Here is a 23,883-nt window from a genome sequence, read left to right as displayed (position 1 = left end):
ATTTTAGAAGAAATTGGAGAAAGTAATAATATATGGAGGTAGTAGGATAGGTGGAAGAATAAAAAATTGTAAAAAGCAAAGGTAGTGGAGAGAATTAGAAGAGAGAGAATATGAAATTAATAAAATTGATCATGGTGGGTCTACTAGGTGAGAGAAATTAATTAAATATTATAAAAGCTTTCCAAATAAGAAAATAGAGTAAGTATTTAAAAACGGCCGAAAAAAAATGTAAAACAAGTATTTAAAAACGGAGGGAATAGCTTCTTTGTATTGACATGAGAGAAAAGAAGATTTTAAAAGGAAAAGAAAGCAAATAAATTTTGTTTCAAATAGTGATAAAGTCAAATCATTGTGAATTATTCGTACAATGAGCATATTGATGTAATTCAGAATTAGAAAATTTTGTCAACAACTATCAATTAAAGCCTGTGTTTTGAAAATAATTACCTATTAATTTTTTTTTTTTTAAAAGAACTGCCACAAAATTGTAAAAAGTTTAAGTAGCACTACCACTCTAACAATTTTGGCTAGAATCTTCGACATTTAGGTCTCACTTTTTACCACTTTTAACCTTTATGAAGGGTAATTTAGTCAATTTAGATGGTTATTTTATGAGGTAAAGGTAAAAAGTAAAACCTATATGCCGAATATTCTAGTTGGAGATTCTGGTTTAGATTTTATTTCACGTCTATTTACCACTTTTTACCACTTTTAACCTTTATGAAGGGTAATTTAGTCAATTTAGATGGTTATTTTATGAGGTAAAGGTAAAAAATAAAACCTATATGCCGAATATTCTAGTTGGAGATTCTGGTTTAGATTTTATTTCACGTCTATTTGCTCCTAGGGTTGGATTTATGGAGGTAAAGGCTTTAATTTACTTTACCATTGCTCTTCCTTTACTATTTTTTCCCTTGTAAAAATTTTTTTGTCCTTACCATTCATTACTCACTAAATGTAAACTTCTAATATGTGTTGTAGATATTTATTTAGAAAACCAAAAATGGGTTTCTTTCTTTAATATTTATAAGAGTGCATTTTCTTTATTATTTGAATTTGGACTTGTGAGATTTGATTGAATTTGATAGTTGATATCCTTATTCTTACACTAGATTGGACTCAATTAGTCCTAATTAAAGCTATTTAGCCTTTAAATATTTTTTTAAGGGTGAAGAGAATACGAATTTAATTAAAAAGTGTGAATAATGTATAGATAGCTTATAAAATACTATATTAAAAGTCAACAAATTTTGATCAGGATTATACATGTGGAAGTATACATTGTGCTTTGGCGCCCTATTGGAGCAAAAAAACTAGGAAAATCTGATCCCAAGGCCTACATGAATCACAAAGTGTTTTTATAAGTGGTGAAACTGTTACCGTGATGGAAGGTTTATTTCTTGTGTAACTACTAATTTGTTTTAAACTTTTCTACGTGTGAAGTACCAATATTGATAATTGCTGGACTACTGGTTAGGCTGATGGAGGAACAAGAGAGAGCTGAGAGGGGCAAAATTAGCAAAGTTGGGATTATTTCCGTCAAATTTTTTCTAAATTCTGATGATAGCTAATGATTTTGGACTATAAAAAGTGTAAACGAAAGTTCACTATTTATGATGATGTGATGAAGGGAAAAACAAATATGAATATGTTTTTTTTTTTTTTTTTTAATAATTACGGAGCATGTTGCATTAGGTTTTCTTTTTTTGTTTTAAAACAATTAGTTTTCATTATCTGTGCGGCTGTGCAAATATACAGTGTGGTTGTTTTGTTTTTATTAGGCTTGATTAGCTTGAACGCTGGCATTAGATTGGCTTAGAGTAATCAAGTCAATACTTTAGACAACTTTTGGTAAATAATTGTTGTATTTTGTAGTCTACCATAGTGTTTGTATTAAGAAAACCTTGTAAATTGGTAATCTTTAGTCAGTCGAATATTGGATTTATAGGAGATATTTAATCTGTGGGCGTCACATTTGTCTTAAAAGGTTCAATGTAAAATAAAATATGTGTACTGTAGTATGTATTGTGAAAAGTGTTATTAAAATTAATGGAGAGTTACAATAAAATTATAGTTATTGTATTAAATTAAATTTCATCCTTTCATTTATTTTAATTTATATAAATCGTTGATTTGGAATTTAGGTTGACTTTTTAGTTTTTTTTTAAAAAGTGATGATTTTTTTTTTTTTAAGAAAAAGCAAAAACAAAAATCATTCTTTCAGTTTCTCTTTCATCAATATTTCGTTTTGCTTTTCTCCCATCTGGAATCAAATATGTTTCTATTTCATCTCCATCTTTCCTCGATTGCTCATATTAATGTTGCAATTTCTTGATCGTCACAAACTTACAATGCCCCTTTCAAGCTTTGACCTGCGGAGCTAAACTGGCTTAACCTGTGTGAGGTGGAGTTGGTGGGTAACTCACCTTGTGACTTTAAAGTCATAAGTTCAAGTCCCACCAACTACATTTGGTTGGGAGTAATGGGATTTCTTTTCCTCCCCCCTCTAGTCCTCTACTTTTAAGCTTTGACCTGTAGAGCTAGGTTGACTTAATCTGTGAGAGGTGTCGGTTCAGTAGAGTCTTTCTTCTTTACTAAAAAAAAAAAAAATTACTATAGTAAACCATCCTCACACCTTACATACTAAATTGTTATGTTCACACGAGCTCAAATCTAAATCGGATATTTTTCGGAACGGGTTTGACACCTCTAATTACAGCAGCATTCTTCCAAAATTCTGCTAATTTATTCAGCCTAATTAGGCGTACTAATCTTTCAGTTTATAATTTAATATTATTCTTTCAAGTGCTCTTGATCTATCCTAATTCCTAACCTTAAATCTTTCAATTGGTATCAAAAGAAAAAGGCCACGCAAGAAGACCATCGACCATATCCTTGCTAAAGCCAAAGAAGGCCATTATGTCTATGACATCAAAGGGCTGAATTCTGCTATTCCATCTTCAACATTATCACAACCTGGATGATTCTTTCAATACCTATCATAAAAGTCGAGACAGAAGGGTAAATGCCTTCCGGAGATCAACAAGATACTCAACTTGTCAGCAAGGTTAAAATAAAAAGATTAGGCAAATCAAACCATAAAAAATGTCTAAAGACTAGAGATCATAATTTCCAGCACCATTTTTTTTGTTCATCACCAAGAACCTCTCAGCACTGCAGATATACTAGTGTACTGTTAAAAGTTCCGCATCCTACTTCCCATACCAGCCATGAAAAAAAAAAAAAAAAAAAAATGAGAACTACTCGAAATATATCGAGACCTGGGGAATATCAACATCGTTGTCTTCTTCATCTTCACAAGCAACCACCACATCAAAATGCTTACGGTTCAAAGGTAGCTCAGCCTTGGCAACCTCCCTGGCAAGATCAACCATCTTCTTGTCCATTCTATCTTTATGCCTCGGGAACATACTATTGTACAGCAAGCAACTGCCATAGGATACACTGTAAGCACTAAGCCCCTTGTTCTGAAGCCAGTCAAGGAGCTGTCTCAATGTTGGATTATCCCTCAGAATCCAACGGTCCCAGACTGTCCAGCTCATGTCCTGGTGCTTGATCACTTTCGGTGGGACCGGTTCAGCCATTGAGAATAGAGGGAGTGCGAGGTTGGCAAAAGTATTGCGGTAGTCCTCCACTTTGTGACCTCCATCCAAGGCTTTGTAGAGCTCCAGACAAACAAGACCTGTAGCCATGGCCGTGGAAGTTGCAATAGCAGGGATAATCCTACCAGCAATGAACTTTGCCTTGAGCTTGTCAACCTCAGGAATACCATAGTTTCTTGCCCTCATGTTAGCAAGTCCAGCAATCATATCCATGTGATAATTGGTATCATCATCCTGCCAATGTATTGTAAGCTTTTTCAGTACATACATAACTAAAGTATATTTATACAGGGAATTGGTAAGCTCAGAAAATGCATAGTACAAGACTTAAGAGTCTGGACCTAATATAGAAGGTTGATATAACTTCTAAAGCATTGACAAAAATTGGTGTGGGACGATAAACAAATTTTCCATCATTGGCATATTATCTCACTGTAATCTTGAAGCTTCTAAGAACTTCGTACAAACAGATATTCACTACTGGTGATTATTAGAGATGAACACTTGCACTACATTTTTACTCAATTAACATGTACCTTAAGCCCAAAAAGAAAACAAAGTTTACAGCAAGAACAGGGGGAAAAAATAGTCAAATAGACTAACATTAATGTCAGAATGAATTCAATGCCAAAAACAAATTAAGGTGATAAACTTAGTTTCTTTGTTTAAAAAAATTAATAATAATAATAGCAAAGTAAAAAAATAAAATAAAGAGAGAAAGACTAACTACTTGTATTTTAAAAGTGAAAGGAAAATTAAGCCCCACAAATTCATTATGCAATTTAATTCTAACCCTTTATATTGAGAATCAAGAAGCAACTACCTCTGTCTAAAGTAAACCAATAGACCATAAAAGTACTGTCTCAAGTAAAACAATTGATAATAGAAGTAAATTGTATTAATACAAAATCAAACTCCAATGATGAACTTCTGTATCTCAAATTTATTAGTAATTAATGAAAAGAAAACATTGAGAACAAACTTCTTAAATCTTATTGCTGTAAATTGATATAAAAGGAGTTCTTCATTTGATTTAATAGTAGAGGATAAAAAAGCTCATAAAACAAAGTTGCTGCAAAATCAAGAAACTGACATTAATGAACATCTTGATCATGTAATTATGAATATCTAAATATCTAATGGGCCAAATTGATTCTCATTTCTTATTAGATCTACTTTGGTGAATTGAAGACAACAATATGGTAATGTATTCAACATCTAGAAACAATTATACAGGTATGAATAGAAATATTATGCATGTCTATGGCCAGTAGTAATAAATGATGCTTACCTTCTCAAACTGCACTGGGTTCATCCTGAAGCTAGAAGAGAGCTGGCCCCTGCAGTTCTCTAACCTAGCGACCAATTGTTCAATCACCTCAGCATCATCTATTGAAGCATTAGAAAGGCTTGTAGCTTTCTCATCCGTAACAATCTTCGCATCCTTCTTTGGCTCAAAATCAGGAACAATCACTTTACTGACAGCATCTGCTAGTTTTTGGGGAGATTTGATCCAGTCAGGTATTGGGATACCAAAAGTCTCTGCACGCAATACAGATGCCGCCACCACAAAGTTGAGGTGGCCTGCATCCTCCACGGAGAACTGCAAAGGGTGTGGAAAACGTTTGGGAGCAGACCAGAATGGGGCACCTGTACTGGTTACAGCATCTTCAGGGAATGTAAATGTCAACTGCTTCACGCGGTCCGAGAAGTAGTCTTCAAACCTATAACACATAGAATAGATGAATGTTAATTCATTAGAGAGACAACATATCAACAATGTAAAAGAGCACTAATGAGCCAAGCCCTAGTACCTCAAACGTGCCCAGGTAATGCAGTCCTGGAAGTCTTCACATTTCTCTTTGTCAAGGCATTCAATCACACGTTCTAGGGTCTCCCTAGCCTGAGCGTCACCAGATTTCCTCATGGCAGATGCATATTCACCGGGGTTATTCAGGAAGGCATTTACTTCAGCAGGTGTCTTCTCAAGCAATCCTTCAAACTCGGAGCGTGCCCAAGTCAAGCAATGGTCAATGTTGTGGGGGAAAGAATGGACAGTACACATAGGTGCCTGTCTCTCAGGTGGGTCACGAGAAGCACCATAGTTTTCTGTCAGATGAGGTATAACCATCTGTGTATTGCACCTGGCACCAAGGGTCCCTGACTCGAGAAGTGGTTTCTGGAAATACACACACCTTTGATCAACATAAAGCCTAGCATTGACATTGTCCAGAGCATTGATAACCACATTCAGATTTTCCCAAAAATTGTCATCGAAGACATTCTCTGTCTCAGGGCTTGCACGATTTTGAAGTGCTTCGATACGAAGATGTGGATTCATAGCAGCAGCTGCTGTTGCAGCAACTGTGGATTTTGACTGCCCAATGTTCCAATCACGGAAAAGAAATTGTCTGCTGAGGTTACTCTTTTCTATAACATCATCATCTGTAATTGTTAGTTTCCCTTGGCTTCCACAAGACACCCCCATTAAAGCCAGATTTTTCAGGAACTCGCAACCCAGAGCACCAGAGCCAACAACAAACACTTTTACATCCTCAAGCTTTTTCTGGAGCTTGGCTCCAAAAACAGAAATTTGGGCATCATATCGACTGTTCAAGGGCTTCAGATCCCTTGGATCCAGTGGTTCAGTGGGAAGAGATTCTACAGAGTCAAAGTAGAAAAACTGCAAACAAGCACAATGCAAACATAAATGCATTAATATCCAAATGAAAGGTATGCTGGAAAATGTAGGCTGGAAAATATTGATATGGGTACAACTATTCAGCGATTTCCAAGAAGAGAGAAAACAATACATTGGAAACAGTCGGAAAATTTGGAGTTTGTTGAGAGAGAGAGATGCATGGCAAGGTGGCAGAAAGGTTAGACCCAACCAGTCTAGCAATTTTGGGAGATTTGATTTAATTTTAACTTTTTTTTTTTTTTTTTTTGAAAAGGGGGGGGGGGGGGGGGGGGGGGGGAGGAGGGAAATTGTTGAGGAAGAGATGCATGGCCAAGTGGCAGAAAGATTAAAACCAACTATTTTACTTATTTAAAGTGTGATCGGAGGGTAGGATGGGGGTGCCTATAATTTAAACATCAACACTAACATATGCAACTCAACGTGATTTTTCTTGTTTCACAATAGCAAATTTGGAGGGCTTACTTGTACAAAAACTTCCAAGCTTTAAAGATGCATCTGACTGATTCCATTTTAAAATGGAAAGGTCGATTTGATCATTATTATGCGATATGTAGGAAATTTAGGTAAAGTAACACTGAAACAGAAAAACATGCCACAGGGAGAGAGGGTGGAGATGAGGGCACAGAAATAAAGAAAGCAAAACGGAAAATTGTAATAAAATTGTTATGCAAAGAACAAAGCATAGAGTAGAACAAAAACTTCGAAATTTTTTGGATACGGTCCCATTTAGTCACAGTAGATACATACATGATCTCATATTTGTTCATGAGAAGCAATTCAGGTGAAATGAAGAAACAAACCTGGAAGAGTGGATGGAACTTCCCAGAGCATGCTTTTATAACTTCTTGCCCAACAATGCCGCCAAACATTGCAGCCATAGGATTCAAAACAGCCTTTGAACCGAAAGCGAACTGCCTAAGCAAGTCTTCATTGATATCATCAAGCTTACCATCAGTTAAACTATCATTAATTTCTTTAACAAAAGATATAAGCTTGTGAGCATCCTTCTCGGATCCAGCGACAGGAAACCGACCAAATGCTGATATGAACTTATCTAATCCTTGAAACGCCAGATGAAGCAGCGGTGGGCGATCAAACTTTGAGAAATCGCTGAGTAGGAAATCGCCGGGATCCTTAAGAGCTTCACGGAGTGGTTTGAAATTCAACACCTTTGGCTGCTTCACCTGCGTCACAATACCGCCTTTCTCATATGGGCTAAAACCTGTGGTATCTTCATCAAGAGTGAATGAGTAGGGCCTAGCACTCTTGATTTTCCTAGGCTTTCCATCATTTAATTCTGTCATCCCATAGACTTCTGAGAACGTAACCAGATCCCCATCCTGAAATTCAAGCCTCTCATCGTCCACACATGAAATCAGAGCAGGATTGTCATTACTGATAGATGCGATAATGCCGGTGTGTGGATCATTTCCATCCACATCAACTACAGTAAACTCAGGTCCAAAGTCACAGAAGACACTGCCAAAGAGGCCACATACTTCTGACTTGATGAAAGCAATAGGAGGCTGATGGTTGTGGCAATACTCATCAAATTCAACTGCTTTATCTAGACTGATATTTGTAAACACAACAGCCTGCAATATATACACAGAGGAATAAGATATAATACAAAGGAATCGGATATGATAATTACGCATAACAGGAGCTAAACACTTAATAAAGCATCCATAAAGAAGCTAACAGGACAACCTGTATTCACAACAAAAGAGCATTTCTGGTATTGCAAACTATTCAAGCACCAGAATTATGGAGGGAAAGAAGTAAATGCCATCTACAAACTTTCAATAATAAATCAATTATAAGAAACCAGCCCCTCAACATCGATGATGTTGACTTCATCTGCAACTCTCACAAATTCATCTCAATTTACGTAAGGTCAATCAGTCAGTAATTCTTTTACAGCTATTTGTAAAATTTCTAATAAAAAAAACTAGATTTCCATACATCATCTGCAACACACACTAATTCCTCAGTCTACATATCTCACTCGGTCAATAATTCTTTTGCAGCTATTAGTAAAATTTCTAGTAGACTAACTAGATTTCCATACATTTTCTGCAATACAACACTAATTCATATCAGTCTACATACAGTCAGTCAGTCAGTATTAGTAATCCTTTTGCATAGATATAGTACTGCTAGGATGATAATTTTGTTTTTGCACAAAATTGTGTGCTGCACTAGTGCACTGATTTAAGCAACTCTGCACCAGCATTGCTTGGTTTTTCCTACCCAAAACCAGTTTCTATAATAACTTTTGGCTGTGTTTTCAAAACTAAAATATTAAACAGAAAAACTTGAAAGCACTAATCAATATTCAATCTGTCACAAAACATCAAATCAGTTATATTTTTTATCTGTCTATGCAAAAACCATATTTGAAGGAAGGCAATGTAGCGCTAGTAGAAGCAAGGCTTAACAAGGAAAAGCTAATGGGTATACATCAGAGAAGGGACGGTCCAACAACTACAAGCAACTGACAAAATTTTCAAAATCACCATCAACCTCATCAGTAACATCAACTGCAGCAGAAAACCAAATGTTCAAGTCATACAACAGAAACAAAGGTACAATTAGCCCCAATGTCAAGCTCATCTACCCTAAGTATAACATTAGAGCCAAAAGGCCAAAACCAAAACTTGCATTTGCTTTAAATAATACATTGAAGAATTATTAATAGATACACATAGCATTGGTAAAGAATTATGTAAGGTATGTTTGGGATAACCCATTTGTGTAATGAGAGGCATATTTATGCTTGTAAATCATTTCAGAAAAGTAAAATAACTAAGAGCGACAAAAAGGATGAATAATATAAGAGAAATTACAATTTACAAGGCAACCTTATGTGTAAGATTTAAGGGCATTCATGAAGATAGGCAATCCATATATTCGATGAAATAAATTGCTTTAGAGCGCTATTTGAATCACATAGCCATATCAATTTGCAGACTGACAGTTAAGATTGTTTATATTTTCAAGGATTTCAACTTCATGTGGGTGTTGCACTGTAAGTTTAATCCTGATAATTCCCTGCCATCTAGCCAGGATGAAGGAGCCATGATGGACAGACAGAAAATCTATCTACAAAATGTTGCTTTTTATTTTAATGAAAGCCAACTTATTGAACTTTGTCATCAGAGTTGTAAGTTTGTAACACCTGTTAGACTGTTATAAAATAAAAATAGCAATTACGATAGATCAACAAAAACACTTTGGAAGAAACAGAATTTGAAAAACTTTTAATTGGAAATTAATAGTACTGATAAACTTGCAACAAATGCCTATACTACCAATGAAATTTCAAATATGGTGCACTTAGCGCCCCAAGGAAGGAGAAAGAAAAAAAAAAAAAAAAAAAAAAACTCTGCTAGAACTGTAAAGAACTTAACAATACCCTTCCCCCACAGATATTCTGATGTACTTTCAGGTCGTGGACAAATAAGTGGCTCTGGCAAATCATAATTCGTTAGGAAATGGCTTTCCATCCTCTATAGTGTAAAACCCAATTGCTTTACTGTCATGACCATATTTACCTACTGTTCCACAAATAACATTCTCATCTCTCAAGGCTCAATGGCTCATGCCAAAATAATTTCATGTTTGGCAAGGAAGAAAATCTGCTTGCCAACAAAAACACTTCAATGATACATCAACACACAATTGGAGTCTTTATCAATACCAAAACTAGGGTAGCTACACCCACCCTCTCTGATGTTACATCAAAATTATCAATTGCCTAACCAATGTTTTCCAACAAGAGATTTATACAGCTACGCCTTTTCTCAAGTAAATCAGATATGTCAAAAGTTGGAGCGGTCCAAAATTAAATTTCCTGAATGAAAATCCATAATGAGGTTTACCAATATCACACTCCTTAATCTTAAGATTCTTATTAGTCATACTGTACTACAGTACCTTTTTTTTTTTTTTTTTTTTTTTTGTAGTACTTGTCAGGAGTAATATAATCAAGAACTAACAAAATTAAATAAGCATTGAATTGTACAGAGTGCTTACAAACAATGCTAATCAACTCAATCAGACCTTCATTAATGATGAAAGGGCTTTAAAAGTATTTGCAAGCCAAACAGTAATGTACTGCAAATAGCACACAAACAAGGTGCATGCAAAATCTAAAGTTCTAATCATCTATATACTTGAAGAATGGGCAGACCCCAACACTAATAATGCAGCAATTAAATGTCAGGCTGTATGGATATAAATATAAATAGGCGATTTCAATCTGTCAGCTATTTACCTGAAATTCAGAAAGCTTTTCCTTTGTTATTTCATTGGTTAAAGTAGAAACAACCACAGCATTATTCAGTTCTTGCAACTTCTGAACAGAAACAAGGGCACGATTCTTTCCCACATCTTCCTCTGAAAATATAAAATTGCTGGACAGATCCCACAACTCCACAACTCCTCCATCATGCAATGTCACAGACTTAACACCAGCAAGGATAAGATTCTTAGCTGCAAGACCCATGTTCACAGCATTATTACGCAATTTTATAGCATATAGACATATTGTATCACAAATGATGAATGATGCTCAGCTTTTAGACAATAATACATGCAAGAATAATTCATGCACCAACACTAGTATTCTATCAAAAAAAAAAAAAAAAAAAAACTGGGTAACTAATACTTCCTCTGTTCCCCAAATATTGCAACATGGGGATGGAACACGGATTTTAAGAAGAGGACAGAGATAGAGAGGAATAAAGATAAAGACTTATGTGATGTGGAGAGAGAAAACATGTGCAAATAGAAAAATGTTGCAATATTTGTGAAACTTTTTAAAATGGTAATTGCTGTAATATTTGTGGAACTGAGGAAGTATGGCCTTAAAGAAACAACTAGCATAGGGCTCATGCGATGCACGGTTTATAAATCATATTATTAATTCCGTAGGAAATAAAAAACAAAAATAATTCAATTAGTAATAAAGGGATCATTTACTAATGAATTCAAATTACCTCCCCTTGAGAACATATGTATCTCTCACTCAACTCCATCAACTATAGACAAAATACAAAACACTACTGTTTTTCACTACTTCAAATATTCAATCACTTAAGTGCAAATCTAATAAAACCATGCAGTTTGTGTTTTTAGCTACTCAGAAACACATATTGCAAACACCATATCATTATATCAGCATCAGATAAAATTACTCCGCTAACGCAATTTAGTTGAACTCTAAACACACATACAGACATTTCAAGCCATTGCTAAAATTTGCCTATTCATTTACTACGAAAGTACCAATCCAAAACTTCTTAAACCACTTGTAGATTTAAATCACATAAAAACCAACAACCTCCAAATGCTTAATTCAAAATGAGATAAGCCAAAGTTCTGGTCACTTTGAAACACTGGTAAATAAGGCAACTACATTCACAATGATCAGTGATCTTTCCTTTGCCATTATTTTAAATTCTACTTATCTTTACAATTTATCTTTGAACAGTATTATCATATAAAAGTTAGAAACAGTGAAACACCCTTCCTTTTCCCTTTTCAAACATTACGATTATCCATCATTAAAATGAATCAAGGAATAATAACTTAAAATCATCGTATGTCTAACATAATATAAATAACAATATATGAAGAAATACAAAACGAAGAAATACAAAACGTCATAAAATGAATTAAATAAAAAAAATATATATTAGAGTAGATAGAGCAGAAGAGAAAGAGAAACAATGAGTATACCAATTTCAGCACCGAGGCCTTGCAAACCAGAAACTAGGATATTAGAGGCGAAAAGGCGACGCATCGTCTCACGGCCATAGACGGCGAGCTGACGACTGTGCAAGTCCTCGTCGATGTCATTTGGATTGTTGTTGTTATAACTACCTTTTTCATTTCCGTCGCCGAAACCCATATTGGAACGCTCAGATTCACCGTTCTCCGATCCTTTACTGTGACCGTTAGCAGACGCCGTTAAATCAACAGAAGATGAATTAGAAGAAGAAGCAACAGTAGCGGTAGAGATCAAACAAGGCTTCTTGAGAGCAACGTTGAAGGCGGTGACCTCCACAACTTCGTCGTCAGCCTCTCCTGCCACCGCTCTCTTAACTGGAAGCATATAGTGCTTTCAACTTCTCTGCACCATTTTTTTGACATTTGAACAATAATCAGACGTCAGAAAAATTTATCGAAATTATAATCGAACAACAAAAATCGATTGACGATTACGTTAAAAAAAAATCAACAAATTAATTGTAAAAAAAAAAAACAATCGAAAAATTATGAATTAAAATGACGATTTAGCTAAACAAATCAAACATAAAAATAAAATCGGATGAAAATTCTAAAATAAGATGACGATTTAGTAAAACAACATCAAAACTAACTAGCAAAAATTAAAATCTAATGATAAACTTCAGAGTAAAATGACGATTGAGCTAAAAAAACAACAAACAAAAAATCAATTGAGAAATTCTAAAATGAAATGACGATTGAGCTAAATAAACAACAAATAATAAAATCGATTGAGAAATTCTAGAATAAAATGGCGACTGAGCTAAAAAAAAAAATCAAAAATCAACAAAAAAAAAAAATGAAATGAGAAATTCATGAAAACTGACGATTAAGCTTAAAAAAAACATGTAAAATCAACGGAAAGCAAAGAACCAAATGAAGAATTTGAAAATCGTAGAGCTAGAAAATTAATCGTAAAATAGCTTGAAAAAGAAGCAAGTGAGAGGAGAGAGAAAGTACCGACTGCGCGATGAGGAGGTGGAAGATGGAGGAGAGAGAATAAGGAGCCAGGAGAGAGAAAGAGGGGGTGGGTTTGGTTTTGTTTGCTTGGGTTAGGGATATTTTTTTGTGTTTAAAATATTTATAGTATAGTAATGGTAATGGAGTGAGGGTTTGAGAGTTTGGACTGGACATGAAAAAAATTACTACTCCGTACGCATGTTGAGAGGTTGCAGCGTGCGGGAAAAGTTACACTTGGAAATTCGGAAATTAGACAAATGTCGTCGATTGTAGGATTCGAACCGATGCGATAGAGCCAATTCAGTCACTGGATTTATCTTATTGGGCTTGATCGCTTGGGTACGCTTGTTTTGGTCAATTTATGTTTTCTAACCTTGACTACCTTATGTGATGAAATTGACTTCTAGAAATCAAACATAATTAATTGTTGTTTATCAGTTTTCAAAAAATAAAAAATAAAAAAAATTGATGTTTATCAAATTATTAATGTCATAAGTAACTACTTAATGTTTTAAATAAGCAATTTTAGGGTAAAACAGCTATCTCAAGTACTCCCTTTGTCCCATAATTTCGTGCTTATATTCCTTTTTTAGTGTCTCAAAATATTGTGTCTGTTTTTAAAAATAGCATATAATTATTACTTAGGGTCTGTTCATATTTACTGAACTAAACTGAACTGATTGGAGCTGAACTGAACTGAACTGAAATTATTACTTAGGGCATGTTCACATTTACTGAATAGAACTAAACTGAACTGATTGGAGCTAAACTGAACTGAGCTGAAATGAATATTTTATGAGAGAGGGAAATTAGAAGCTGAACTGAACTGATTGGAGCTGAACTGAACTGAACTGAACTGATTGGAGCTGAACTGACCTGAACTAAAATTAAGTAAATGTGAACCGGCCCTTACTTTTTGTTTTTCCCATACAAAATACACATATATCTAAAAAAAATCATTACTTACTTTTTATTTTTTCATATAATATTCTCTACTTTTTATTATTCCCATACAATAATCTTTATTTTTTTATCTTTCATCCCCTTGATAAACGAAACATGTTTATCAATGAGATAAACTGGGCTCCCTCGATTAACTACTGTGCAACTAATTTTCTTCTAAAGTTGTAAGTTATGCATAGCAACTTGTGATCATATACAAGTAATAGATAGATAGATAGATAAATATAGGTGAATTTTCCTTAATTTATAAGTTGTGACTGTGTAACAAATCTTTACCCCTTTCTATAAATATGAGCAACAAAACTACTGTTGCTTATGAACAGTACTCGGGGTACTGTAGCTTAGGAACAGAGAATTTCCAGTTTTGGCCCTGCAATTAAGTTCTCTGGTGTTTTGGATTTCCCAGTTTTCCTCTCATCCTCTTATTTTGCTTTTCCCTTTTTGATTCATGTTGTTTTGATTCAATCCTCTAATATCTCCTCTCCTTTTGATTCACACTCTCTCATCTGAACTTGAATTGTATCGCCTTTTTGTGTTTGAATTTAGAGGAAAACAACTGATTTTCTGAATTTATTCCTGTCGATCAAACACTCATGTTGGCTCTCTGGAGGAGATCGAGAAGATGGAGGTACGACAACAAGTTCTTTTTGGCCTTTTTATTATTATTTTTTGCTTACAAATGATCACTGTGGTGTTCATCAATGGTAACAATTTGATTTCGGACAAATTTCTCTGTTTGAAGAATTTGATTTTGGTCATCTCATTGATGAATTTCATTTCGGACATCTCAATTTGATTTGATTTTGGCCTTATAAAGTGATTATTACCAATTTCATCTTTGCTTACAATTCTTAGTTTCCTTCATTGATTGTTTTCGGACATCTCCCTTTGATTTTGATTTATTTTTCTATAAGTCTAAAAAATTGATTATTTTCCTTCTAATTTCTCTGTTTATATTTTTTCCCTTTCTGTTTATTTTTTGGTTGAGATGTTATTCTTGCTTTGGATTAATGTAATTATTGTGATTTTGTAGTGTTATGTTGCGATTTAAATTCTGGAATAAGTAAATTATTGTTTTGCAAGATCTTGAATTCTTGCAGTCACCCAACTGGTATCTATGGTCCTGAAGGTTGATTTTACTCGTACAATATATTTGTTCTTTTGTCTAATGATTCTAAATGAACTTTGATTAATTGTAACCGATCTGTAGAAGAAAATTTTATAGTTTATTCCGGAGTATATTAGTCAGTTGCTATTGAATCAGCTTCTCGAGTAGGCCTACAAATTCACCAATTATAATTTATTCCGGAGTATATTAGCAGCTGCTATTGAATTAGCTTCTCGAGTAGGCCTACGAATTCGCCAATTATAAGTTGGGCGCTTTAACCATTCACTTTTTCCTTTGATGATAGCTTGCAGCTGCTTATTTCTAGATTTTTTTTCCTTAGAAGTGAGCTTTACTTTCCTTCTCAACTAGAATTTGGATAAAATTTAAAAAGAATGAGTAGATAAACATTGATTATGACTGTTATGAGTAGTTGATTTCAATTGCTGTCATTCTTTGCTTTGAGGTAGTTAATTCGCATGTACTAATAAACTGTACATTTTATTTCCTAAATCAAAGATTGATAGAGGATGAGACTGAGAAAGTCAAAGGCTTTTCAGCAGAGACAACAACATCTATTAGAGAAAGACTTATGATCTTGAGATGTCTAGCGAATGAAGAAGATCTCAGTTTGAGACTCTGAATGTAGTGGAGTCATAAAAAAGAGCTACTTAATGCATACAATGAGAAATCTATCCTGTCAAGCCCTAAGCACGAGTTTTACTCGGCAAGAAAATTTCATGTTTTCATAACTATAATCTGAGCATTTATATCATATGCTATGAAAAATATGGTTTTCTAATCACTAGAAGTCGTTGGTGGTAGAAGCAAAGTTTAGGAAAAGGGCGTATGTTGTAATCTTTCTTCAATCTCAGTTAATTATTCTGGTTCATACTTATATAAGTTACTCCTGAATTTAAAAAGTTATTTATTAAAGTATTTGTGAATTCAGTCTTTTAGTTGTATGCTTACTACTTTTTTGGCATCTTTCTGCTATCACAATGAGATGTTAGTCCCTTAAGACAAGGATTGATAGATGTTTGCATTTCCTTCAGTGAATTCTGCTGAATAAGGTGTTGTCACCATGAAAATTGAAAATCTTTTCCCTCCTTTTTTTTGACAGCTTGACGCTTCTTTTGTCTTTCTAAACTTATTGGTTAACTATTCTCTCTGTCTGTAATATGCAGGAAAGATAGGAGCTCATAACATCTGAGCTTGTCATGCAACTTCTATATATATTAAATGAGGAATAGTGGCTGCTTAAAATAGATTAAAGCTCACAAAAACGTTATATCAGGTAGCTTTCCTCACATTTTTTGTAGCTTTTCTCAAAAACCTTGAAATAATTGTAGTTTTACATTACACTGATATTAGAGGGATATGGTGATTATCAGTGACTACTTGCAAAAAAAAAATCAAATTTGTGTTTTTCCTATGTCTTTTCATTGTAATATTATGTTGGACTATGAAATGAGAGTGATTGCCAGAGACTATCGATCACTAGGCTCTTTGTTCTTTCATTCGTGTGTCAATTTAAGGGTTCTCAAGATATCAGGTATTACCATTGCAAATTTGCAATGAAGGTTAGAAGGGTGCTCAATTTTATTTTATTATTTGTAAAAAATTTACCAAACAAATTAGTGACTGAATCTCCTAATTACTCGGCATAATTTTAATTTATCAAGCCTGGGAATCATCTCAGTAGTAATTTATTTGTCTTTCTAATTGTGTTTCTAATTTAAAAATATTTATTGGTTAATATTGCCTATGTTACTCGGACTAGGGTACCCATGGCCGACACAGGTATGTGTTCAAGTGTCCGACTCAACTATTTTTTGAAATTTTTCTATGATTTCTTGTATAATTGAAACTAACACATTTGAAAATGATCCTAGGATTAATTATGACTCATTTGAGGCTCAGTTCTTAGTGTCCATTGGAGCTCATCGATTTAGTGGTTTTGAATAGGTATTTAATGGACATAAAAGAGATTTTCGTGAAGTTTGATGAATATATATCTATATTACTTGACTTGAATATTTGGTTTTTGAAATTGGGTGGTCATTCTCTTCTTCCCAAATGTTTCATATTAAGCTATATGATGGTGCACCTGACTGCTATGGTTGATTTGTCATGAAGCAGCTTGTAGCCACTGTCACTTTAGATAAAGTATTGATTAGGCTTGCTGGCTTTTTTACAAAGTACCATGTGGTTATTTGGTGAATTAGTGAGTTAATTTACTGAATTAGTGAGTTAGTTATTGATTTATTTACTCATACCAGTTCTCTAATTTGCTTTCAGTTTCTGGGCTGTTTAAGATAATGAAGAAACTGTTTGTTACCTACATTCCCCAATTTCATGTCAAATAATCTTTTTTATTTTTGTCATTTTTTCCCCTTTCTTTTAATTAGTATGCGTTAATCTTTGAAGTTAGATTCTGAAATTGTAGGATTATTGATTTGTTATCTAGGTCATAGTAATTGAGGCTAGACAGAAGGGTGTTAAGGAAAATACTTTAAATTAAGAGATGGGATTTCATTGTCCTAAACTTCAGTAGCATCTTAAATCAGAATTGGAGAATATAACACACCATTTTTGGGTCAATCACTGTAATTTAGGTGGTTCTTTGAGTAATATAAATTTGAAAAATTTGTACATAAACGACATAATGACAGCAAACTTGTGGGATTGTTTGTATTACAACGTGTAGCTAGGTCTCTAAATTTTATTTCATTGAGAATCATATGAAGCAATATTACTTCTAATAGTCATGCATCTTGCTGGTTGTTCTATGTGTTGGTTATGACTTAGTGATCAATTTCTGCCATTCGCAATTTCAAATTCTTTCTTAGATCGAACAAAGTCATGCAGATTGCTTTAGGTCGTTCTGCTTCTGATGAGATTAAATCTGGTCTTCATAAAATTTCAAAGGTAATGATCTGCTTATTATTTGTCAATTACATTTCTTAGTCAGCTTTTGATCTTGTTTCATTTCTTCTTTGTTTGCTTCCTGTTTTTGCATTTTTTGCGTGGAGAGACCGGTCTTTTCTTTACAGACATGTCAGAGGAAGAGGTCAAAAGGTATGCATGAGAAATTGTTCTTAAGTTGTCTCTGTCATTGTTTATTACTTTCGCATTTCATGTATCTATTAGGACAATGTTGAGGGGATAAGCTGATTTTCTTTCCCCTTTTTTCGGGTGATAAAAGACTGTCTGAAGATGGAACTCTTGCTTCAATGTTTGCATTGTGTAGTAATTGAAAGTAGTACATGGCTTTCTAAAGTTATTGTGTCAATGCTCCTCTAAATGTTGCTATCTGTGGCTTCATCTGATCTGCAGAATATTTGAAGAGTTTGAAGTTTTTGATTTTGCAAGGACGGGATGTCTCGGTACCGAGAAGGTTAGTTTTTATATTGTATAAAGTGACTGTTTCTCAGTCTTAAGATTATTCTGCCAGGACTGCCACATTGCTAAGTTATGTATATGCAAATGATATTATTTTCTTGTTTAGAGAGAAAAAGAATATTTTTAAGGCTAAAAAACTTATGTGCATCATTCATCATTTATCCTTAAGCTTGGTGGTGTGCCTAAGCAGTGGAGTCTGTCCTCACTGGTCGAAACATTTACTTGCAAACAAGTACATAATTGGTACCTCTTGCTTTACTAATTATTGGTTATGCCTCCCTTGTAGCTCTCTTCAATGCTGATGGTGTCTTGAACTTAAGTTGATTCTTTAATTGCCTATTTTATATGCTCCAATTTCTTCTTGTTGATAAATGTTCACCAGAAACTTTCCTCATCAGTTCTTAATTTTCATTTTGTGTTTAAATTTTTAATTATTTGTATGATTCTAAGATAGATGATTTTCATTAATTTGAGACATGAATGCAGCAACTTGCATTTTCTCATGGAGAATTTTATTAGACTTGTTAGATCATACCCAAATTTAGGTTATTTACCCATTCCTTGTCAGCTGTGGGAACTTAGCTACTTGATGGTATTATCTTTGTCAATATGCTTGTTGGAAACTAGAAAGTGAATTAGTAATCTCGCAGCAAGAAACTTACTGAACTGAATGTAGGGGAGGAAATTCATACGTCAAATCTTTGTTATGCTTCCTTTATTTTTTTAAGTTTAAAATATATAGCTTATTTTGTGCTATTTTCTCGCTTCACTATACACCGCTTTAGGTCTTGTGATACCGAATACTTACTGGTTGATTTGCTGTTAGCTTCTAGCCTAAGACGATGAAAATAACGTCAGAGCATTGCACATATGGGGAAAAACAAGAACGTAACTAGGGCAAATAAACAGATTCAGCTAGAGAAGACTTGGTAAAAGCTGTAGCTAGAAACAGAAGGGGCGTGACAAAGCAATGCTGCGACAGAGAACTGAACCCAAGAGATCTATTGTAAAATCTTCGAGGCTGCTTGATGTGTTTAGTTTATTGCAGGCTTACTTAGTTACTTGTACCTTTTTCTTACATGTGATGTGTTCTTTACCTTTTGTTACATTTTTCTTCACATTCTGTAAAATTTATTCTTAGAGTTTCTTCGCTAAATTTTCTTAGTATTATTTCATGAAGTTATGACTAGCTCTTGTTATAGTTACAAACTTACAATTTTTTTTTACAATTTTGCTTGGTAGGTGGTATGAATTTCTTGAGACACTTCAGATATTAACTACAAGATTTGAAGTGTTGAAGAAAGACATCAGAATAAAATTCATCTACATTGTATATGTTAGCTAAAATAATTTCTAAACATCAAACAAATTACATTGAAATGAGAGGGAATAAATAAGGCTTTTATACTACCTTCGTTACATATTATTTACAACGAAGAGTGAGGAATAGCTCAAGTGGTTAGAGCTTCCCTCTCGGTTTTAGGAGACCATGAGAGCGATTCTCACCCCGCCCTTGTGGCTCTCTAACACCAATATATATATATCTCTCTAACACCAATATATATATATATATATATATATATATATATATATATATATATATATATATATATATATATATATATATATATATATATGTAAGCCTTACTTCATTTTTTATAAATTATTATTAAATCAAATCAAATAATATAAGAATAATATATTCAATTACTATTATGATCAACTCGCTATAAATGTGCCTCATACATCAAACTTATTCCCAATTACAAAATCATACGAAGACCATATTGCATAAATTAACAAGTAATTATGGCTATATTAATCATTCCTTCACTATTCAATTTTGACTTCCGCCACTTACTTAAAATATGCTTGATAAGTTGATAGCAAATTGTAGTTTCTTTTATGAAAATTCAATGTCACTAGCAAGTGGCAATCACAAGAAAAAATTGTAACACATACATATGTTGTGATTAAAAATTAGTCTTAAACTTGTCTAACTATAATTAAGGTACTTAAATTCAGTCGAGAAGATACATTGATAACTTGGCGAACCACAAATCTTGATGGATGATAAAAAGTAAAAAAAATCACTCGAGAAACAACACCGATAACAAAGTCAGTCAAGAATATACATTGATAACTTGGGGAACCGCGCGCATCGCGCGCGGGTCCACAACTAGTATAACCAAATATATGGATAACTGTAGCTTTATTCACAGAGTTTTAATTTATTATTATTATTATTTTTTAATTCTAGTTTTAATGAGCTTAGAGTATGGATGGAAGAGGTTCCTCTGAGTATCTCTATTTTTGTATCTGATGATTTGAACTCTTTGATTGATTAATAAATCTCTTTGCTCGGTTTTTGTCAAAAAAAAAAAAAAGGTATGTCTTTTCACAAGATCGTGATCTAAACTATCTAATCTAAGAGTAAAAAATAAGAAAATTTGCTATCTAAAAAAGGGTTGATATCTTGATGAGTCGGAGTCAAATAGTCGAGAGAGGCAACATAGTCTGATGCCCGATTTCCTTTTGGATAAATGTGCCTTGCCTAAAAGCTCGAAAAAGAATCCAAGATGGCCTAGACATCCGCTATAAGAATCTGAAGTTTCCATGGGGTTATATATATATATATATACTCTATGTGATCAAATACACACATTTAAAATATGTAGTACATACATCTATTTTGATAATCCATGTTTCATTTTAATAAAAATGTACTTGATATATATATATAGAAGAAAACTAATATATTTTGATAGTTTATTTCAATATTACTAGATAATTTTTTTACACTAACTAAATTAGTGTTAAATTGATGATAATTTTGAAAATTATGTAACCTAGAGCACAACTAATTTTCTCCTCATGTTGTAAGTTATATACTACATGAAGTAATTTAACTAGTAACCCTCTAATAGATGTGGATGTGGAGTTGTGGATTATATCCAACGAATACTTGATACACACTTCATTTTAGACCAAAATTATACTCGTATTTCATTACGGAGTACAATATGCGTAGTAGTCAAGACCTACTACGACATTCAAACGTAATCAATTCATTACACTTCAATGTGTTACACCAACTCCAGAATCGAAAAAAATAAGACTAATTTACACATCTTGTATGGATAAATATTTACATCTACCCCTACTTTCATACAGTCAAACTGCAAAACTGATGAATGAAGTCTCCTTTACAAATGCCTTTTAACTAAAATAAAATAAAAAAAAGGAAACTTGACATGAAATAAAGATAGTAAGTACTACGAGTAGTAATTAATCTGATACCATACATCAGTACATCATGTCTATTTAAAGCACCCTTTCTTCTTTTGTTATACTTTGTTCTTTTCTTCATATCTATGCTCTTTACTTCTTTACTTCCCTTAACACCCTGTTTTATTAATGTCATACTCAAAGCTACCCTTAAAACTAGCTAGCTTCATTTACACTCAATAAGAATTATTCAATGGCTTTTCATGTGTATCATCATCAAGCATTTCTTTTATTTCTTCTTCTTCACATATTTTTCTTTCAGTATAACTCTTGTTCATGTTATGCTCAATTTTCTGAACTTAATGATCAGAAGGTTGATTTAACTTTGTATTACGAGACACTTTGCCCGTACTGTTCGTACTTTATTGCTCATGATTTGGTAAAAATTTTCTCTAATGGCCTCATTTCTATAGTCAATCTTAGGTTGGTTCCTTGGGGTAATGCTGCTGTTGAGCCTTCTGGCTATTTCCAATGTCAGGTACGAGTACATTTTGATGTTTTATGTTGTATTATGTAACGAAAATTTATGTTATGATACCTTCCGATCCTTGTGAGGGCCTAGGGGAATACTTAACGAGTCTCATTTAGGCATATGCGCGTATAGAATCAATAGATCATAGTAAAAAAAAAAAAAAAAAAAAACATTCATTATTGTGGATTTCTTATTTCAAGCTTTAAAAAGTGCTTAATCCTTTTGTTTGCAGCATGGATCAGGAGAGTGTTTGCTGAATGCTGTTGAAGCTTGTACCATTGATGCTTATCCTGATGTTGTAAGACCTCTGTAACTGTAACTCTTATAAATAATAAAAAACAAATAAATTAATTAAATGGAAGGGTTTGTAATTTCAATTCTATAGCAATAATTTCAAGACGTCTCAAATTAGTCTATGTAACTATTAAGTTTAAACGGGGAGGTGCATTCTCACTCGCACACTATTTGCACCGTCCAAGTGTTCAAATCACTGACATAAAAGGCATGTGTTTGTTTTTCCATAGACGACTGCATGAGCCAAGATATTGGTTGTCATTATTTTGTAAAGTTAAGGTCAGAGATCAAGCGGAAGTAAGGTTCTAAGGTTGTGCAAAACTAGAACTGCGATGATATAAAGGATGGAGGCAGAATTCATTGAATAAACTGTCAAGAGTAGGAAGAAATATTTATATTTATTAGCAAGATAATGACATGATTTAATTTGCATCTGTGGCAGAACAAGCACTACTTCTTGATCCAATGCATTGAAAGTCTAGCTTATCAACAAAGAGAAGCGGAGTGGCAAAGTTGCTTCGATAAAGTATCACTTGATTCCAAGCCCATCTTCGACTGCTACAATCAAGGAAATGGACGAACGGTCAGTTACGACTCTGCTTGACAGTTCCTTCCTGTTTGATTGGTATAAACTGTCCAAAATCTAATATTAAACATGTTGAATAATTCTGCAGCTTGAAATACAGTATGCATATGAAACTAGTCAGCTAAACCCACCTCACGAGTATGTACCATGGGTGCTTGTCAACAATCAGCCACTCCGTGAGGTGTAACTCTCTCCCTCTCTTTCTAGCATGCTCTGTCTCGCTCTCAAGTATGTGTAATCTAATGCGGGTGGTTGCAGGACTACCAAAATTTCATCGCGTACATCTGCAAAGCATACAGAGGCACGTCAATTCCTCCAGCTTGTAGTTCGGCAGCGTTTATGATCAGCTCGTTTGGTGACAAGGCATTGGATACATCTCAACAGGTGTGCTATGTAGGAGGCCAGCAGAACTTGACCTCATTTATGCCAACTGAAATTCTTCAGCAGAATAGAGAAGTGTTCAACTGAAAAGCCAAAATGAAGCACTAAATTTCAACAGTTTTAATCATTCAAAAGGCAAAAGGCATTAAGGCCTGGCCTAGTATTGAGCTTAGCTTGTGACACATCCCATATGTTAGCTTGCTGATTTGAAGCATCAACTAATGTACGAGTGCAGAAAAGACGCACGGTTGTGAATTCTATTGCAAATTTTCAATCAAAAGTTCTATTAATTGGCTTCATTATATATGC

The 23,883-nt window shown here is 33.8% G+C and overlaps 2 protein-coding genes and 1 long non-coding RNA gene across 11 annotated transcripts; 2 read left to right on the top strand and 1 right to left on the bottom strand.

Moving 5' to 3' along the window:
* Nucleotides 1-3,106: 3,106 nt before the first annotated feature.
* On the bottom strand, nt 3,107-13,215 carry LOC145567627 (ubiquitin-activating enzyme E1 1-like). Its single transcript, XM_081626950.1, has 7 exons — nt 13,081-13,215; nt 12,070-12,463; nt 10,604-10,821; nt 7,125-7,919; nt 5,438-6,306; nt 4,915-5,347; nt 3,107-3,857 (listed from the first exon to the last, which is right to left on the bottom strand). The coding sequence occupies exons 2-7, from the start codon at nt 12,443-12,445 to the stop codon at nt 3,261-3,263; spliced, it is 3,288 nt and encodes a 1,095-aa protein (XP_081483076.1). The 5' UTR covers nt 12,446-12,463; nt 13,081-13,215; the 3' UTR covers nt 3,107-3,260.
* A 1,162-nt stretch (nt 13,216-14,377) lies between these two features.
* On the top strand, nt 14,378-19,762 carry LOC145567626 (uncharacterized). 9 transcript variants are annotated; one of them, XR_014095714.1, is made up of 8 exons: nt 14,378-14,671; nt 16,336-16,445; nt 16,932-16,951; nt 17,044-17,116; nt 17,989-18,079; nt 18,184-18,229; nt 18,488-18,548; nt 19,339-19,762. It is a non-coding gene; the product is annotated as an uncharacterized LOC145567626 (long non-coding RNA). The 9 variants fall into 9 exon arrangements; XR_014095712.1 differs by having other exon boundaries at nt 16,932-17,116; XR_014095718.1 differs by lacking the exons at nt 16,932-16,951; nt 17,044-17,116 and having other exon boundaries at nt 18,001-18,079; nt 19,380-19,762.
* A 2,205-nt stretch (nt 19,763-21,967) lies between these two features.
* LOC145568971 (gamma-interferon-responsive lysosomal thiol protein-like) lies at nt 21,968-23,873 on the top strand. The gene is made up of 5 exons (XM_081628346.1): nt 21,968-22,319; nt 22,546-22,611; nt 23,050-23,190; nt 23,282-23,374; nt 23,452-23,873. Exons 1-5 carry the CDS (start codon nt 22,035-22,037, stop codon nt 23,659-23,661), a joined length of 795 nt encoding a protein of 264 aa, XP_081484472.1. The 5' UTR covers nt 21,968-22,034; the 3' UTR covers nt 23,662-23,873.
* The last annotated feature ends 10 nt before the right edge of the window (nt 23,874-23,883 follow it).

This window comes from Chenopodium album, chromosome 11 (genome assembly GCF_948465745.1).
Source record: "Chenopodium album chromosome 11, dcCheAlbu1.1, whole genome shotgun sequence".
NCBI classification, from domain to species: Eukaryota; Viridiplantae; Streptophyta; class Magnoliopsida; order Caryophyllales; family Amaranthaceae; genus Chenopodium; species Chenopodium album.
This window is presented reverse-complemented; position numbering and strand designations above follow the sequence as displayed.

What these genes read in the sequence shown, in the direction of transcription:
- LOC145567627 (XM_081626950.1), bottom strand. Translation starts at nt 12,445, where the DNA reads ATGCTTCCAGTTAAGAGAGCGGTGGCAGGAGAGGCTGACGACGAAGTT. An exon ending in AGGCCTCGGTGCTGAAATTG is followed by an intron (nt 10,822 to 12,069) that starts GTATACTCATTG and finishes TGGGTCTTGCAG; the next exon opens with CTAAGAATCTTATCCTTGCT. An exon ending in AGTTCCATCCACTCTTCCAG is followed by an intron (nt 6,307 to 7,124) that starts GTTTGTTTCTTC and finishes GCTTGTTTGCAG; the next exon opens with TTTTTCTACTTTGACTCTGT.
- LOC145568971 (XM_081628346.1), top strand. Translation starts at nt 22,035, where the DNA reads ATGGCTTTTCATGTGTATCATCATCAAGCATTTCTTTTATTTCTTCTT. An exon ending in CTGGCTATTTCCAATGTCAG is followed by an intron (nt 22,320 to 22,545) that starts GTACGAGTACAT and finishes TTTTGTTTGCAG; the next exon opens with CATGGATCAGGAGAGTGTTT. An exon ending in ATCAAGGAAATGGACGAACG is followed by an intron (nt 23,191 to 23,281) that starts GTCAGTTACGAC and finishes ATAATTCTGCAG; the next exon opens with CTTGAAATACAGTATGCATA.